Source organism: Martes martes, assembly GCF_963455335.1.
Source record: "Martes martes genome assembly, chromosome: 7".
Taxonomy (NCBI): Eukaryota; Metazoa; Chordata; class Mammalia; order Carnivora; family Mustelidae; genus Martes; species Martes martes.
In genome coordinates, this window is record NC_137894.1 from 66,937,050 (window position 1) to 66,955,746 (window position 18,697).

General features: G+C 40.5%; 1 protein-coding gene across 1 annotated transcript in view; it reads right to left on the reverse strand.

Moving 5' to 3' along the window:
- FBN1 (fibrillin 1) overlaps positions 1-18,399 on the reverse strand; it is a gene marked incomplete at its 5' end in the record, with an annotated part of 228,567 nt that extends 210,168 nt beyond the window's left edge. Inside the window, one exon of the mRNA XM_080809914.1 lies at positions 18,236-18,399. Coding sequence (XP_080666040.1) covers positions 18,236-18,399 — 164 coding nt within the window. The remainder of the gene's footprint in view (positions 1-18,235) is intronic.
- Positions 18,400-18,697: the final 298 nt, after the last annotated feature.

Consider the following 18,697-nt stretch of genomic DNA (forward strand, 5'->3'; position numbering starts at 1 on the left):
AGGGAGATAATAATATCTTCTGAATGTCCTGGCAGCCCCACGAAAGACAAAAAAACCAACCAATGGGGTCAGGCTTTGGGGAAAGAATGGGGTCCTTCAGGAACTGGTAGGGCACAGAGACTCCGTACTCTAGTTGTGAGGACTGGAGCTCCCATTTGGACAAACAGGTAGAGCTCCAACATGTCATTTACTCTATTGGTATTTAAAACTCGGAATAGCTTTTCCAAAAGAAACAGTGTTAATAGGTGGTGGTTTGGTCCCTAGGCTAGGCAAACAGCAGTCTCTATCAGCTAAATAGGCTATTGTAGACTGGTCTGGGAACCTGACCACAACTTAAAATGTGTTTCTATGGGAAAACACATTCCACGGCAGGCAACCAGAAGGAAACTTGGCTACTCAAACTCATGGTCCCTGCAGCTACAAGCAAGCTGGCCAGTGAGCTGTGAGAACCGAACACCTTAAACTCAGGCCACTCCACAGCCCTGAGAGGGCAGCTGGGATCAGAGCTTGCCCAGCCCCAGGCCCAGGGCCATCCCCCACCCCTGTCAGGGCCAGCAGGGCAGATCCAGTAGGTCAATAAATCAGGGATTTAAAAAAATGTGTATACATCTGAAACTAGTGTAACATTGTGTGTCAACTGTACTCAAATAACAACAGCAGCTGGGGAGTAACTGGATATTCTAATCCTTAATACACCTGATTTCTTTGAGACCAGAAGGTTCCACCGCGCCAGCAGCTATAATATGAGATCGGGATCCTGGACTGTTCACAGACCAAGAGTTCGGTGAACTATTTCCAGGAAGACTGGCTTCCAGATGAAGCAAAGAAGCAGGTCTGATCCCCCTGCAATCCACTAATTACCCTCTCTTGTGCAATGTGAGTTCTCTAAAGATAGAAAATTCAGGGGCGCCTGGGTTAAAGCCTCTGCCTTCGGCTCAGGTCATGGTCTCAGGGTCCTGGGATCGAGCCCCGCATTGGACTCTCTGCTTGGCGGGGAGCCTGCTTCCTCCTCTCTCTCTGCCTGCCTCTCTGCCGACTTGTGGTCTCTGTCTGTCAAATAAATAAAATCTTTAAAAAAAAAAAAAAAGAGAAAATTCAGATTTATCTTTACAACCCAGCCCCTAGCACAAGACCTGAACCTTAAATGGTAAATGAAGGCTTAGGTTTTATATACACCTCTGATGAAGACAAAAGTGAGAGAGAATTCTGTCAGAGTAGTGAGCATTTAATTTGTTGAAAAGGTAAATGTTCATAAGAAATTAAATAACAAAATAATGAAAAAGATAATTACTACTAAGAAATCAATATCATTTCATCGGCTTTTTTTAATTTGAAAAACTGAAAATGAAAAGTCAAACACGTAAGAGACCCATAAAGAGAATTCATGGGGTCTGGGAGTGAAATACTTCCGTGTTTCAGATGAATAACTTAGAAACATTTTACAGCTATTAAGGTTTCAGAAACCTTGTGCCTCAAACTTTATTTCATAGGAGTCGATAGGCAATGGGTCTTTTAAAACATTTATCTACCAAACTTTTTCATTAGAACAGAAGCAACACTGTTGCTAAGGAACAAAGAAATAGAAAATAAATCATTGATAGAATTTAAGTTTCTAAAAAGTCAGAAGTCAGCTAAAAGCATGCAGTCATTGATATTATTTCATTGAAATTAACAATTCACAATATTAGGGACAAAGAACTTGACAACTTTTTTTAACTTGGCAATTGAGGCAAAGTTGTAAGCATTGACCTCTAAGCACTTAGATCTCTGGAAAATTTTTAACAAGAATAGGTTAATTTAAATTTGAGGAAATTTTATGAAATTGGGAATTTATCTAGTCCATATGAAGATACACTATAGACTAAAAATAATAATTAGCAATTTTCAGAGAGCTTTATAATTTACAAAGTGATCATGTGACTCTTCTTCCAAGTCCTATCAAGAAAATATATTGCTATGCCCATTTTCAGATGAGGAAACTGAAATTCAGAGAAGCGAAGTAATTGCTCAAAGGTCACACAATGGAAACATGTCATAAATCACTAATTAAAAACAAAAAAGAATTTATTAATAAAACATTCCAAGGTTAGTACTAGAGATTTTTAGATTAGAAAGATGTTTCCATAAATACACCAGCAAGAATGTGTTCATTTATATAAACTAGTTTATGCTTAACTTTTTGTATTTTGGTTTTCTTTTCTTGGGTCTACAGAAACAAACATTTTAAGACAGATCTTCCAAAGCATATTGGAAAAAGAAAGCAATGGTAAAAGGAACACATTTCAGAAACACTCACTCCTATAGACTTTTGTGCGGTGAGTATTCTATCCCATTCCCTCTAGTGAAAATATGAGTCAGCTGTTAATATTCAGTCAGTGTTTCGGGGGTGGGGTGATGAAAAGCAAGTTAGATATTCAAAATGTGGACAATTCAAAACCTACTCAAAGCTGCCACTGGAATACATTTTACATATGTAATTGAATATGGGTGTGACTTGTCTTCTTAAAAGTCAGTTCAAGGAAAACCTTCAGACCATGTAAGCATTCTGTTCTGGCTCAGGAAGACAATGAGTGGCACAAAGACCAGGGTGACCAAGATGATGTTCTAAAAAACCCTCCAGTTTCAGGTCTCTATGACAATTCAGAGGCTGTCGACATGTTGTCCATTACATGGAAAAGGTAGCACATTTCAACTGCCAGCACATCTCTTCCCTGAAATCCAACCCAAAAGATTTCCCTTTCAGCCTGAGTGATGCCAGCACTGTTCTCTCCAAATTTTTTAAGTTCTGGGGAAGGTGTGACAGTATTCGTGTTGCAAGCTATAACTAAGCAGTGGGATCTCAATCCCAGGACAAAACTTCAACCTTTAAGAAAGGAAATGATGAGTCCTTATCTTTTAGAGGTATATATTGAGATGTTCACAACAAAGTTAATAGTTTTTCATGGTTTACTTCAAAATAATCTGTGGTGGGGGAAAGAAGTGGATAAAATAAGACTGACCATTAACTGGTAAGGGTTAAACCTGGAGCTTCACGGCATTATTCTCCCTAGTTTTGTCTATATTTGAAAATCCCCATATTAAAAAGTTAAAACAACGACTTTGCAGCAGCACGCAGTCTAGTTCATTCTGATAACCCCCCTCTCCTATAATGCCACCATGACAACACACATCGATATATTTTTTCATTGACATGAAGAGCCACTTTTATCTGTTATGCAACTCAACATTCTTGAGTGGGATGGGGATCCCCATTTGGAAATAATAACAGTCCAATCCCAAGATGTTTATCATCTAAAACAAGGAGCAAGAACTAACTGAAAACTAACTGAAACTTTTCTCTGCAGCTACTAAAGAAAGTTAACGTTCATTAGACAAGGAATCCAAGAACAAAAGACTTAACCACACTTGTGCGAATAACTTAGCATGTTAGCCCAGGGGATGGGATTCCTTGGGCATTACAACTGCTTTTTGACATGCATGATTCGTTTTCATAAGCATACCTTGTCTTTCCTTATGACTAACATAAACCCATCAGTTAACAAAAGACGAGACTGAGGGAAAAGGGAATAATTTGTTTCCGATCCATCAAAGGGCTGAATGTTGGCTTTTCTGTTCACAAACGGAAGGATTCTTATACTCATGGGAAAATATGAAACAGAAGGAGAAAATCATTTAGCAAAGAATCCTGGTATGGATTCTTTCAAAGACTCCTCAAAATGTGAGGATGTGTGTTAAACAACCTATTTTTAAGGAGGGGACCCAAATGCAAATGAGCAGAGAGTCAGTCCAAAGTCAAATTAGACTTTTGCTTAGGGATGCCTGGGTGGCTCAGCTGGTTAAGTGTCTGCCTTCAGCTCAGGTCATGATCTTGGGGTCCTGGGATCTGGGAGAGGAGTCTGCTTCTCCCTCTCCCTCTGCCCCTTCCCTCTTCTGTGTTCTCTCTCAAATAAATAATTTTTTTAAAAAACCTCAAAAATAAGAAAAATAACCGTATTTTAGAGTCTGTCGTCTAGAACTGTCAGATATTCAAAAAATGTCTACATAAAGTCAGAACTGCTGACCAAAAAAAAAAAAAAAAGAAAAGGAAAGAAGGAAAAAATGGCTCGTATGTTCTTGTAAAATTCCTAAAAGGTTTTCAAAAGTTTAAAAAGAAAATATTTATTTCGTTATTTGGGGTTTCTTTCTTTTCTGAGAAGTTAACAGAGCAGAGAAACTACCTGGTTGTTCATTTGTTTTTATATTTTTTGTTTTTTTTTTGTAAACTTTGAGTGTATTGGTGACGGTGTGACTTACCCCAGAGAGATGAGAGATATTAGGTAATTGGAACATTTGTAATGACAAACAGAAAAATAACTACTATCCATTTAAACCATTCCTTATTTAAGGCAGTCTTATTTTTATAGCCTGTGAATGAACATGAAGCAACCACAACTTCCTAGGTTTATTGCCAATCAGTTAGCAAGAGGTTGGTAGGTAGGGTGCAGGGTATAGGAACTCTACCTAAGCACTGCCTAAATTAAGATAATGTATGTTTTTGTTCCACTTTCCCAGATGCTCAATAGCTGAATATCTCTTAAAAGTCAACTTTCATTAGAATCAAAATAGGAATCATTAAATAAAAATGAAAAAAATAAGATTTTCAGTTTCTCAAGAGAAATTGGGCACAGAAGAAAAACAACAACAAATAAGAATCCTTTGTACTGAATGAGCATTACGTTGCTGCAGGGCATGAAGCCAAAGGAAGGGAATGCTCAGTTAGAGAGCAAAGGCCATAGCTCTTCTCAGAGGTGGCCAATCTGAGTCAGCCTAGCCCCAAATCACGTAAGATGGCCTGCCCACAAAGCGCCCAGAGGGAACAGTAATAACAGAGTGAGTTGAAGGAGTTCTGGGTCTATGGAAAGGGAGCTTTCCACAGTTTGGGTGCAGATACTGTATTCAACCATCTAACACCCCTCTACTTCTTAAACCCCATTCCACATGACTCAGGCCTGGCCACCCAAGTGCCCCATTTCTTTGGCCACAGTGAGGGACACAGTGACAGGAGTGACACCAAAAGAAGGGATCAGCAGGAAGGAGAAAAGTCCTGTTCCCAGAGCTACCAGTAAAAAAATACAAACCTCTCCGGAGGAGTTGATGGGGGTGTATGGATAAGGAATTGCACTCAGTAAGTTTATTTCCCAGTAAAGATAACACAATTTAAAGGAAGGGGAAATTTAAAAATTAAAGCCTTATCAGCACACTGTCTTTAGGTATAACCAGATCTCCACAAAGGGAGTTTCCATTAAAATGATCATTTTTAAATGTTTGCAGTTCAAGTTTGTTCCCTCTGTTTCTGAAAATAATCAATGAGGAAGTTGAGACCTCGGTCTCCAGATACTAACGGTTATCTAACTTTTGGCTTTGGCCACAAATATCCAGCCTCTTTGTATGACCCCACCCCCTCTTTACCTTTATCCCTAACAGAATTCGAATCATCCTCATCACCATAGCTAAATCATCAGGCGACTATACTAGGAACTTGAAATGCATTATTGCCTTGAATCTTAGAACCACCCAGAAAGGGGGGTATTATAATCTCATTTTACAAGTGGAGAAACTGATAGTCAAACAGGTCAAACCAGTTGTCCGAGGTTCCTTCCTAGTAGGTCCGGGAGCCAGGATTTGCCTCCAGGCATGTCTGTGTCCACACTTCCAAGCTCCCTAAAAACATGGCCAATGGCTATTAGTGTTCATTGAAAATGATTCCTCAGTCCTTTAAAATATAGTCTCACAAGCAATACCACTGTACCCAGCTACCCACAGCCAGGCTCAAATAGGAAACCATGTGAGGTCATTATAACGTATACCCCAGCCACTCGCTCCGGGTTTTTACGGCTGAACTGCCAAATCACTCCTAGCCAACTCTTCAGGAAATGTTCAGACACTTTCTCAGATTCCAGCTAAAACATCAGCTATGTGGCCCTGGGGAGTACAGAGCTCACAGGGTGGTAATGGGATATAAAATTTGCAAACTTGAGGTCAGTGGCCTAACCTCTGGGGTGTGAAGCAGCAGCAGCCCATGAAAGATTAAAAACTATTTGTCAGCTTGAACGCTGCATATCAAGTCCCTCCTTCTAAAGCACATGTCCACACCACCTTGGACATTAACCCAACCATAAAAGGAGAGAAAGGTACTCCACATGTAGTTCTGCCTAGAACCATTGGAAAGAATATAATCATATCAACAGACTTGAGGTGGGGTGTTCATTCCGGGTGTTAAACATCAGGTCCAATTAAAACACAATGCTCAATAAATAGTTGTCATTTGGATTAGGCAGATGTTCTGCAAAATCATTGAGGTAGATGTTGTAGAAGAAAAGACAAAAATTTAAGATTTTCTTCTTTATTGGCATGCTGCTCACATGGAATCTAAATGTGTAAATTAGTAGTCCAGATAACTGAGTCAGGAAATTACAAGAGTCTGAGCTTCCACACGTGGAATTGCCATGTCCCATCCCTGGACATATGACACTCGAATTGCCAATTACAAGATTACAAGTGTGAGTGCAGCAACGATGATGGTGGTGGTGGGTGTTACTCTTCAGACTCCCAGAGAAGATTCCCCCTTCTCATTCTCCCACCCCCTCCCTGCTACTCTAACTGGCAACTCCCTCCCTTGGAAAGCCCCATCCTATTCAACCACACCTAATGGGGAAGCTTCCACCGACATCAAGGTAGCACTGAAGAGCTAGTGCCCAGCTTCCCGTCGGGGTTGATCACTAAGCGAACGATGGCACCACGTAAGGCCAAATAAACAAGGACAAGACAAATGTCCACACTCACATGGTACAGGAGGTTTGCTTATTTGAAGCACAAGTGAGGACTTAGAGATACCAATCACCCTTTCTAAGAAACAAAGGCGAAGAGGAGGTGTAATCTTGTGCCCGACAAAACAATCCGACTTAAATTGTCTTTTGTCACTGTGTGTGGCTCACCTTCTACACAGTGGAAGAAAATAGGTACCTTGAGCACTTTTTTTTTTTAATTTTTTTTTTTAATTTATTTGACAGATAGAGATAGGCAGAGAGGCAGGCAGAGAGAGAAGAGGAAGCAGGCTCCCCGCGGAGCAGAAAGCCCGATGTGGGGCTCAATCCCAGGACCCTGGGACCATGACCGGAACCGAAGGCAGAGGCTTTAACCCACTGAGCCACCCAGGCGCCCCTCCTTGAGCACTTTTTAATGAACTTTCTCTGGACCTTGGTTTTAGCATCTGTAAGTTTCTGAAGTCTCTCCCACTCTAATGCTAATTTATAATACTTTTGTAAAGACAGACCATCTGACTATAAAGGAAGATCTGAGTCATGATTACATATGCCAAAAAATTTTTTTTCAAGCAAGAGGAGACCTTTAAAAGTCATTCATCAAAAGTACCAACCTATTAGGGTCTGATTACACAATGTTATAAATTAGTACCAATGGGTAGGAGAAATGGTGGACCATTGGGAAGAGGGGGATGCACCAAACTTTACACGGCACCATATACACACGTTCATCACACATGATGGATTCACCTCCTTTTTCCAATGTATCCCTCTAAATGTTTTTGTAGGAATCTTTTCTGATATCCAAGTGTCTTTCTTTCATGCACTGACTCCTCCAAAAGCCTTCAGTCCCCTTAAGAGGCTAGTCATGGCCACAGGTCACCTGGACCGAGGGGACAGACATTTGTATCTGTCAGAACCCTGCACCTGTTCTGTCTAGTCCACATCCCTGGCTGATAAGACTCTCCACCCTGGAACTTTCTCCTAATTCTCTCCTCCTACTTCCTTTTTCTCTTACCCTCTCCTAACAAAATCCTTACCTCCACTCTTCGTTTCCAACATCCTGAGACTGTCAAGTAAAAATCTAATATTTTACTTAGAATTAATTTTTCTCAATGTCTTAACTCTTATTTGGTATTCCTGTTACCCCTACTTTATTTATAGCTCAGCTTCTGAAGTTGCATACAAAAAGAAGAAAAGGAAAACAAGATGATGATGATGATGATGATGATGATGATGATGAAGAAGAAGAAGAAGAAGAAAAAGACGAAGGAGGAGGAGAAAAAGAGGAAGAGGAAGGGGGAAAAGGAGAAGAAACAGAAAAACAAAACAAAACAAAACAAAACCAAACCCTGGCCCTGGAATACATTCCTGTGATTAATGGAGATATTCCTATGCTTCAGTTCAGAACCATGAACTTAACAGTAGACATAATGTGCCCATAGGGTCTCCATAAATCCTGTCTCCCAACACCAACATCATAAAATGGTTGTTCTATATTTGGACTTAGATGTGTCTGGATACTTATATATGAATGTAAGTATGACTGAGGGTCTAGGAATTCACAGCCCTTCAAAACACTGAACCAAATCACTTGTCTAATGGAGCAGCTCTCCTAACTCGGAACCTGCTTGCTGTCTGGAATGCATCTCCGGCCAGGAATGGCGGACATAGGGAATTTTCCTCCCTCCCTTCCACTCTGAACGGCTGAATAAATAGACTTAGCGATAATTTCAACAACAACAACAAAAAAGGCCACTTGAGAAAGTGGTAAAGTCATAAGAACTTAAAAGTAGGATTTGTTATAATAGAGGATTAGCTCCACAATCCAACTTTGACTGTATTCCTAATCCAGTTTTATCCTATTAACAATGTGGCTACTCCATTTACGGCAGAAATAAGAGAGCTCAGTTCACTACAATACCATCTATTGGCAATTGCATATCTATTTTTAATGATCAGTTATAATCCGTGATTCCCCCAAAATGTTTTGGAGGCAAATTACACCAACAGATATATAAATATGGGGTTACTAATAGAAGTTGAAAGCAATATCCAACTTTTGTATCAACATGGACAGGACTGGAAGAGATTATGCTGAGTGAAATAAGTCAGGCAGAGAGAGTCAATTATCATATGGTTTCACTTATTTGTGGAGAATAAGAAATAACATGGAGGACATGGGGAGATGGAGAGGAGAAGGGAGTTGAGGAAAATTGGAAGGGGAGATGAACCATGAGAGACTATGGACTCTGAAAAACAATCTGAGGGTTTTGAAGGGGCGGGGTTGGGAGGTTGGGGGAGCCAGGTGGTGGGTATTACGGAGGGCACGTATTGCATGGAGCACTGGGTGTGGTGCATAAACAATGAATTCTGTTACACTGAAAAGAAATAAATTTTTTTTTAAAAGTTGAAAGCAAAATCCTATCAGAAGGAAGGCAAAACACACCAAATATTTAAATAATATATTAATAATATGTTATATTGTTTATTAATTTTATATTAATATATTAAATAATATATTATCAAATAATAATAATAAATTAAAATGATTATGCATGAAACTGGTCCCTGTCTTAGAAGCTAAAGGAAAAACGGGGGGGGGAATGTTAAGTGTTTTATGATTCTTATATTTGAAAAAACAGAATTTGCCAGTTTGTTAGGGACTATAATCTTATTCATGGGGTTTGTGAGTCCTTTAAATGCAGAACTGTGCAAAAGTTAAGTACAATGTTCTTAACATTAATCTAACAGATTGTGGAGACACATTGGTCATGTCGCATTTTTCATTCTGAAATTACAGTAGCAAAATATAATGCAGTATCTTCAATGTAGAAGTCAGTCAATCCCACTAGATCGAGGTAGGATTAAAACATCAGATTATCCTTCTCAAAAAACTATTATTCCCTTACTATGGTAGCTAGTCTCCAAAGGTGTCCCCCCAAAATGTCTCCCCTCCCTGCAGACACACACTGCTCCACACATCAAGAGGCAGGCTAGATCAGTCCATGCCCATGAATCTGGACAGCCTGTGACTTGCACGGAATTCCAGGTCATACCACTCCAGGCTCTGTTTAAAGAAAGTCTGGTAGCTTCCACATTTGTGCTCTTGGGATCCTGAGGTATACAGTAAAAAGCGTGGCTACCCTGCTGGAGAGCCCCTATGGGGAGGCCGCATGGAGAGGGAGACAATCTGAGACCATATGGAGAGTTGAGGAACCCAGCCAACACTGATAACACATGAGCCCATCTGAGCCCTTCCAGCTAGCCCTCAGCCATTCAAGTCAGTTCTGTAGGCAACACTGGGGTTAAAGCATGTGACCAGGGATCAAGAGGTTATCGTTCAAAATCCTGCCCAATGGACACTTGCTCTGAGCAAGGCCTGGTCGCTGTACCTGGGGCTCAGTTTCTCCATTCTTAAAAACACCCTCAGTGGCTCTATCTCCAGGGAGAGGTGCAGGCAGGAGACTGCATAGGAAAGCTTTAAAACCTGGAAAGTGCCCAGCACAGCCTGACAAGTGGCTCTTTGCTCCCTCTATTCCCCACCTCTGTCCATCCATTTAGATTAACCACACCAAAGTAAACAGGGCTGCGGGCACCAGTCCACGGAGCCAGAAATACACGTGAAGAAGTCATCTTGCTCACTCCAGCCCCATCAGACATTGTGGGAAGCAGAGGCAAGATTCCCCACTGTGCCCTGTCCAAATTCCTGGCCTGCAGAATCATAAGAAATAATAAAATTGTTGTTGTTTTAAGCCACTAAGTTTGGGGTAATTCGTTACATAGCAATAAGAAAATCAAAATACTCACAAATGAAAATAGCTTTTTTCCTGGTAGTAGAGGGACTAGGAATGGTTCATTTCTCTTTAGTTTCTCATTCATGGTGCTGTAATGTTTTTAGGTATAATAAGGTTTAAGGTACATAGAGGTGGGGGCATCCTAGGTATGCCTCCCCTTTACCTTTCCTCTTGACCAACCAAGTGGTCAAGTACTGCTCATGTTACTTCTGGAACACCACTTGATCTTCCTCTTCACCCCCTCCACCATTCAGGCCACCATCCACTCTCACCATGACTCCTCTATTAGCCTCTCAACCTTTGGCCTCCTTACTCTCTAAACCACACACCTTTCACCAGAGCTGCAAAGGCCTGCTATGTTCCTATCCTAGAATCCTTTTCCAGCTCCTCATCCTCACCTTTCACAACATTCAGATATTGATTGATGTTTTGTGTCCTTCAGTCCCTCTTCCACCCCTGACAGTGTCACAATCTATGGACAGGCACACAGAGTTGCATACTGCACAACTCCAGGGGGCACTATATTCCTAGGCTACATCTGTTCCCCTTGAAGCTGTGCAGGGCTAACCTTGCCCAACTGTACTCAGTGTCCCTTAGCGCCTTCACACTTTTCACTACATACTTTTTACACTCAGACTTTTCCTTACTTCTCTCCTCTATTTCCTCCAAGCTCTAATTTATATCATTTACCTCACCCAAGCAAAACTGGTCAATCAAAAATTGTCTATTGAACACTTACCTGTGTCCAGTTTCTCAGTCTCCCTAGTGATAAATAAAACATGAACTCTGTCTTCAGAAAGTTCTCGGACCTAGTCGATGGTCACTTATTTATCACAGAGACCAGAGGTAGGCAAACCGTTTCTGCTTTAAAGGGCCAAGTAGCAAATAATTTAGCTTCTCCAGCCATACTTTGTCTCCACTACTCCACCCTGCCACAGCAGTATGAAAGCAGAAATAGATAATACATGATCCAATGGGCATGGCTTTGTTTCAGTAAAATCTCATTTATAAGAACAGGCAGCTTGGTCCACAGTTGGCCAACCCTGATAGATTCTGACTGTGAAGGCTTTTCTGAAGAATCCTGTTCCCACAGGGAGGCTTCCCTTGTCATGTGACTGCATTTGCCTTCACTGGATCTTAAGCCTTTCCCACAGCAGTGATGGGAGAAGATTCTGGGGAAATGAAGATACCAGTATGGTATGGGAGAAAGAAAGAAACTTCCCAGGTACAAGATTTATTATAATTGGGAAGCAGCAAGATAGATTGGTTAAGAACACGGACTATGAGACCAGATCTCCCAATGCTTACTAGTGTAGGTCCCTGGAGGAATTACTGAAACCCTGCCTCCCTCAGTTTCCTCACGCATTAAATGGGCAAGTAGGTATAATCTTCCTCATAAAGAAGTTACACGTTCAACGAATTAATGTATGAAAAGTATACTACTGAGTGATATATCAGAGCTTGCTAATCTTTACCATTATTATTGCAATTTAATGTAAAAGTTACATTATATTAATGGCTCTAAGCTTATAGGTGGCTAAGGTAAAAAAATGAAACAGGAAGAATTAAATAACTTGTCATATTGGTAAAAACTTAACACATGTCCTGTTTCCCCTAAAAAGAGAAACATCTCTTGCAGCTCTAGTCTGTACGTTTTCACATAGGACAGAGAACAAGAGATTCTGAATGACATCATGAGGAAGATATCCTGCTCAGAGACATACATGGGCAATGCAGAAGGAGGGTACCTGCGATGGTTACCTGCCAGCCTCAGTGGAGGTTCAGGGTCTAATACTAAAATGCATGTGCCATTCAAGAACCTCACCAACTCTGATATCCTATAATTCCTTCTGTGTTTTATTAGCGTCTTTGTAGAAATGTCAGGGAAAGTTTCTTGTTTGACAAATATTAGTATATCATTAGCCATACTTGGGAGGTGTCAACTAACACGAAGGAATATTAGGAATTTTAAGTGGAACTTTACCAAAGTCTTTGTCCTGCATTTTTGACCAGTGGAATGAAAAACCAAAACCATAACTAAAATTAAAAGAGAAAGACAATTTAGTATTAAGAATTTGTCCTTAAAATGTAACCTCTGTGCACCTCAGTTCTTACCGCTGTAAAAGCTAATAAAAAACCCAGCTCATATAGAGATGTTGTGAACATCAGATGAGTTATCATATGTAAAACACCGAGAGCAGTACGTGGTACGTAAATGTTATCTAGAAGTTACTATCGCTGCTACAATTATTGCTGTCATTTGTTCTTACTTAATCCTACACCCCATGCCGTCTGCTTCCTTCCAATCGACTCCCAGTTCCTATGATGCATCAGATTCTCCCACCAAATGTGAAGCCCCCCCGCCACCCCCAGGCTACAGGCTGGATGTCTCTGGCATCCCACAGAGCTAAATTCAGGCTGGCATTCAATCAAGGCTTCCTGAATTAATGAACTCTTTGAAATCCCATCTAATGATCAGTCAGTGTTAAAATGTTTTTGATTGGATTCTTTCTTGCCTTTGATGATTTTGTAATCTAATGGGAAAAATCAAACTTAACAAGGCCTGCCATATAGTTCAGGCCTGATATATTAATTGATTTCAGCTTTCTTAAAAAAAATTTCATGGAAAAAAATTCTAAGTTGCTTGAATAGGCCCATTTGGTGGGTTAGTTTCTAGAAGCTAAGAAATTGTTAATACAGCTTCTTTCTATCTCGAGAAAATATTTAAAATCTTATTTTCACGTTATAAACAAAGGATAGACTTCATAAATTCATTGTTTGGTTTGTTGAAAGAAAAGGCAAACAAATTCTCTGTAAATATCCTAACATCTTGTTCAGTATTTTGCTTGATAAGCGTCATTGGCATAATACTCTAATCTTTTTAATCATCAGCTACACAAGACAACAAGGGAATGTTTCAATGTTCTTTAAAATTCCTAATAAGATGGAGGGATGTCTGGCTTCCATTTCTATCACCTTCATCCTCATCTCACCATAGACTGATGTTTTAATTTGTGATACCAACAACTTAGGCATTTTGGTAAACAATCTCTTGTCTTAAAGGCTAAAAAGTAAGTCATATAAATAAATACTTTGTCTGCATCTTCTCATTTAAAATGTGCAGTTGCTAAAAATTTCTACTTAACAATATCTTTGGGGGAGCGGGGCAGAGTGGGGAACCTGGGTAGTTCAGGCAGTTAAGTGTCTGCCTTCAGCTCAGGTCAGGATCTTGGGGTCCTGAGGTCAAGCGCTGCCTCAGGCTCCCTGCTCAGCTAGGACTGTGCTTCTCCCTCTCCCTCTGCCCCCTTTCCCACTCACTCAAACATGCTCGTGGGCTTTCTCTCTCTCTAATAAATAAATAAAATCTTTTTAGAAAAGACTATCTTTTTTTTTAATGATATTGCAATATTTTAGCCTAATCTTTTCACTAAATACAAAAACAAACCATACCACTGCAGGAGTCTTTTCCTTATATTTAATTATTAACCTACCTGACTACGGATGAAGTCTTAAAGTCCTCTTTGTAAAATAAATGGACTTCATAAACTCTACAGAACTTTTTCTGCATTCCCTGTTAGAGTTCTTTATTTTAATAACAGACTTCTGTGTAATTAATCCCTTGGAGTTTGCCATCACATAATCTACCCTGTGTACGAACGGTTCCATGTGTATTTTTCTGGTAAAAAGACCTCTGGAAAAAATAAACAAATAAACAAAGACCAAAAAGAAAATCATATACAAGGACACAAATTGTGTGACATATACCCCATCTCATACACTTATAAACCAAGCAACAAGGATAGAGAGTCTCAGTCTACCTTATCAGGGATTTGAGGAAAAGGGGTTTCACTCTGAAGAATTTTTTTCCCTGTGACAGGAAATTGTAATACTTCCTTATTTGAGAGCCAAGACAATAAGGCAATTTTAAATAAATGGTTCCTAACTACTGCTATTCAAGTAGAGCTGTGTATTTTTTTTAATTGAATTGTCTCCCACACTTCTTGCCTAATCACAGAAGTTAAGAATTCAGCTGAGAAAAACTCCTGAAACTTGAACTGAAATTTGAACAATGAAATTAGGATTTTATTATTTCTCATAAAGTCGTTTCACACATGTTAAGCAGTGCCTGGTCAAAGGAAAACTACTGTACATTTATTATTTGAAAAAATTTTTGAGACTTGCAAAATTCTCATTTCAAAATAGAGAAAAAATGTAATTTTTGTAGAGTGAATGGGGACCACACTCATTCCATAAAAGAAGGATTTCCTGTAAAAACAGAAATTGGCAATTTAGTCTAAGAAAACACAGTGAAAGCTGGGAAGAAACTAGAGGATGCTTAAATTTCCACTGTGGAACAACTTCTGCTGCCCAATGGGAAGGGGAAAAAACAACAACAACAACAAAGAAAAAGCCACCTGCAACAAGATGAGAGAAGACGACAAGCTAGGACTGTACTCCCGGAGAAGGAAAAATGAGGCAGGTCCCTAGTCTCTGAAGCAGGGGTGCTGATGGGAAAGGAATATATGTCCCAAGAAGAATACCAAGGCAAACTCTGCAGTCACCTGACACATCAGAGAAAGACAAGAAGGCAGTATTTGTGGAAGAGATGAGACCCCTGCATGGCGGACACTGGTGATTTTAGAGCACCTTTTAACTAGAGGAAATATTAGTGAGGTGCTGAAAGTTGCTGCCACCAACTGGGCATCAGGCAGACTTGGGGTTACAAATCACTTTCACTTCATAAACTGTGCATTTCCATCAAAATGGTAAACAGGTTTTACTGTAGTCAAAGAGGTTAGTTTTGAAGCTGGTAATATTTTAACTAGCAAAAATAGAATTTTAAGCAATAACTGGAAAAACTTTACACACAACTGCTTTTCCTGATGATCTATACAGCAGGGCATGGTTAAAAGACTTATTCATGTGAGACTATAATAGCAATAAGCAGAGAGAATGCCTTTTAAATGCCGTTCAAATTCAAAATCAGAATCGGTACTTGGTTTAAAATCTATGGGAACACCTTTTATGCAGAGATTCTACTTTTATTAATTTGTGCCAGGTATAAATTTGCACATCTACACAAATAGGTGTGCAGAATTGGGGAAGAGGGAAAAAAATTAATATAATCAAGAGAGCCATCATTAGGGAACAATTTTAGCCACGTTACGGGATTCTGTACACCAAGAGGATGCACAAGGTACATCCATATGAATTAACAGATGGATGCACAAAAGGTATATGGAAGTGAGCAAGGTTTAGAAGAGTATGTACAATATATTGTATGTAAATAGGTCACATGCTATACATATACATACACATGTATATGTATATATTATGTATATATATTTGTATATGGATACAGATGCCTACAATAGGTCTACAAAAATATACATGAAAATGGTGTCTGAGAGGTAAGAGGGATTTTTTTTAATTGTATATCCTTTTAAATATTATTTTTTACTTCTCCAAATACACGCACACACACATATATATATATATACATATATCTGCCCTTATGGATAACATGAGAATTCTAAAAATAAAAACCTTTATATTGGGAAGATTCATTTTTATATTAGTATATGATATATTATACTGTAAATGTTAATTATAATTATTTTTAAAATCTTTATATATATGTAAATTCTTATAGATAATGTGAGAGCAAGGCATACTCATAATTACTGTTCTACTAATAACACCTTTTTAGGAAGGCTTTATGAATCATTTGCAATAGCATAACATCTATGTCAGTGACCAAAAACTGCAAGGAACACAGAGAGGTATTTCCCTATAATCATAAAGAAGTAAAACCCAAGAGAAAGAAGTGCTGGTGTGAGTAAAACTAGGGACATTCTGTTAAGCGACAAAGTAAAGCTTAGTTTCTGTTTTCACATTGAGTTGGTGCCTCCGGAAGAAACATGGTGCCTCCGGAAGAAACAGCGCTGGTTGGTGACAGCACATAGAGATGAGACAAATGTCTGGAGGGGCCTAACATCTCTCTGCAGATTTTCATCCCGAAAATTAAGCCCCACCTCCTCTCTTTCTACAGGAGCAATGCCATCAAGCTCAGCTATTAAGATAATATATATAGCAGAAGTATATACATTTTAAGGAAGAATGCTAGACTAACTCAGGTCCTTTGAAGAACATATGGAAATCAGAGTTTCAGTTCATGTTGAACTTGCTTGCATGGGCCCTGCACACAGCAATGGACGTCTGCTGCCTGATTAGAATCAGGCTTAACATGATAAGCAAATTTCCTTTCCAACACTGTTGGAGTCCTGGACTTATTTTCCACAAAGGCCAAGATGGAACTAAATTAATCATAACTATTTCCTGGGGCCAGAAAATCATGCATATTTTACCACAGCCCAAGCGCGTGGCCCTAACCATCACCTTGTCCCTCCGTGGTCTAGACCAAGACTCAAAAACAGGTCCATTCAGTTTACTGCACTTTTTCTTCCTGTGCCTGGGCCATTCAAACATAAATTTTACTCCATATGTAGTTAAAACAGCCCATAACAAAAAGGAATAAAGGAAATGTTCAGCCACAGAATTGGATAGGACATCATCGACTGGTGATTCAGGATCATATGATCAAGCTACAGAACTTCTCAAAAAGGAACAACAATGAGAATGAAAAGAACTTAATAAAAACCTCTGTGTAAGCATACTGTCTGGGCTCATTTAACAGACTCCTCCAAGGACATAAAATGGATCATTTACAGTTGAGCCTTCTGCTTCTATGGAGGCTTGACTTTAAACAATCTCACAAAAACAAATTTTTCTTTCCATCTGAACAATTTTAAGGAAAATGAATGCCCACCCTTCTTCAATTCAGGGAACTGATAGTCCTTATACAGTCAACCTGCTTAATTTAAATATTTCCTGCTGAAACATTTCCTGTAATAGGGGCTAGGAAGCCAGTGAAATGCTCAATTGCATGTACATAACACATAAACCACTGGTTAAAAACATCCCTCTAAGGCCGGCCACAGAAGCATTAGTGCCCCAGTGAAATGAAGAGCCCCCTTACAACCCCAAAGAACACAAGTTCTCAAAAAATTTGCCCTGTTCTGCCTCCAGGGTAGACATTGGAAAGACAGTATCAACCAGAAAATCCAGTCCCTAATTTTAGTAAGCATAACTCTGAGGAGAGCCAACCCTTGACTGTGTCTTCCCTGACTCTGTCATTAGAATTCCTTTCTTTCCTTGCTCCCTTACTAATAGAGCATCCGCAAAGGTGCCCACAAGGCAAGCACTTTCCCCTAAACACAACCAGAATTGGTACGAAGGGAAAGGAACGGGCTTCTCTGTGTCTTTCAGTCGCGGCTCCTCCCCTTCTTCCTCAAAGAACACTTCTCGCCTCCAAAAATCGGCCTCGACAATGGCTCAAGAGTCTTTTAACCATGGCATCCCCTCTAACGCAGAACTCTTTAAAGAGCAGAAGCAAAGTGGTTTAGCCTCGAATGGGGCGGGGGCTGGACATCCCCTGCACCTCTAAGGTGCCCCTGGAGATCTTGTCAAGGATCCTTCTGGTGTGGAGAACCAACCCTGTCAGTTCCCTCAGGATCTTGATACTAGGGAAAAGAGGGAAGGGAGACCCACACCAAAGGAGCTGGCCCGTTCTGTTACCCTTTAAGCGCGTCGTGTCCTCCGCCGCCTCTTCTCTTGGCCCGGCTAGCTCTGGTTTCCTTCACGTTCCCAGCCTCCAAATTGGCGTCCGCCCCATGGCTCGTGTAGGACGCTAAGAGCACGGTAAATCCCAGGACCACCTCCAGCAGCCCTCCTCGCCGCATGATGCCGAGCGGCAGCCGGCTCCCGCCGCCTCTCGCTGCGCCCCGGGCTCGATCCGCGGCCGCCGCTGCGCCCTGGAGCGCGCCGCGCAGCCGGGGTCCCGCTCTCCCGCCGCCCGTCCCCCGGGCCGGGCTCCTCCCGCCTTCTCCAGGCGCTGCTCCCACTTCAGGCGGCCCCTGCCAGCTGCAACAGACAAATCGCCAAGGCAGGGGAGACATTCAGGGCATCGGGATGCTGAAGCTTGGGGTCCCCATTCCCGAGCCCAGCCCGAGCGCCGCCTGAGCGTGGCGCAGTTACTTT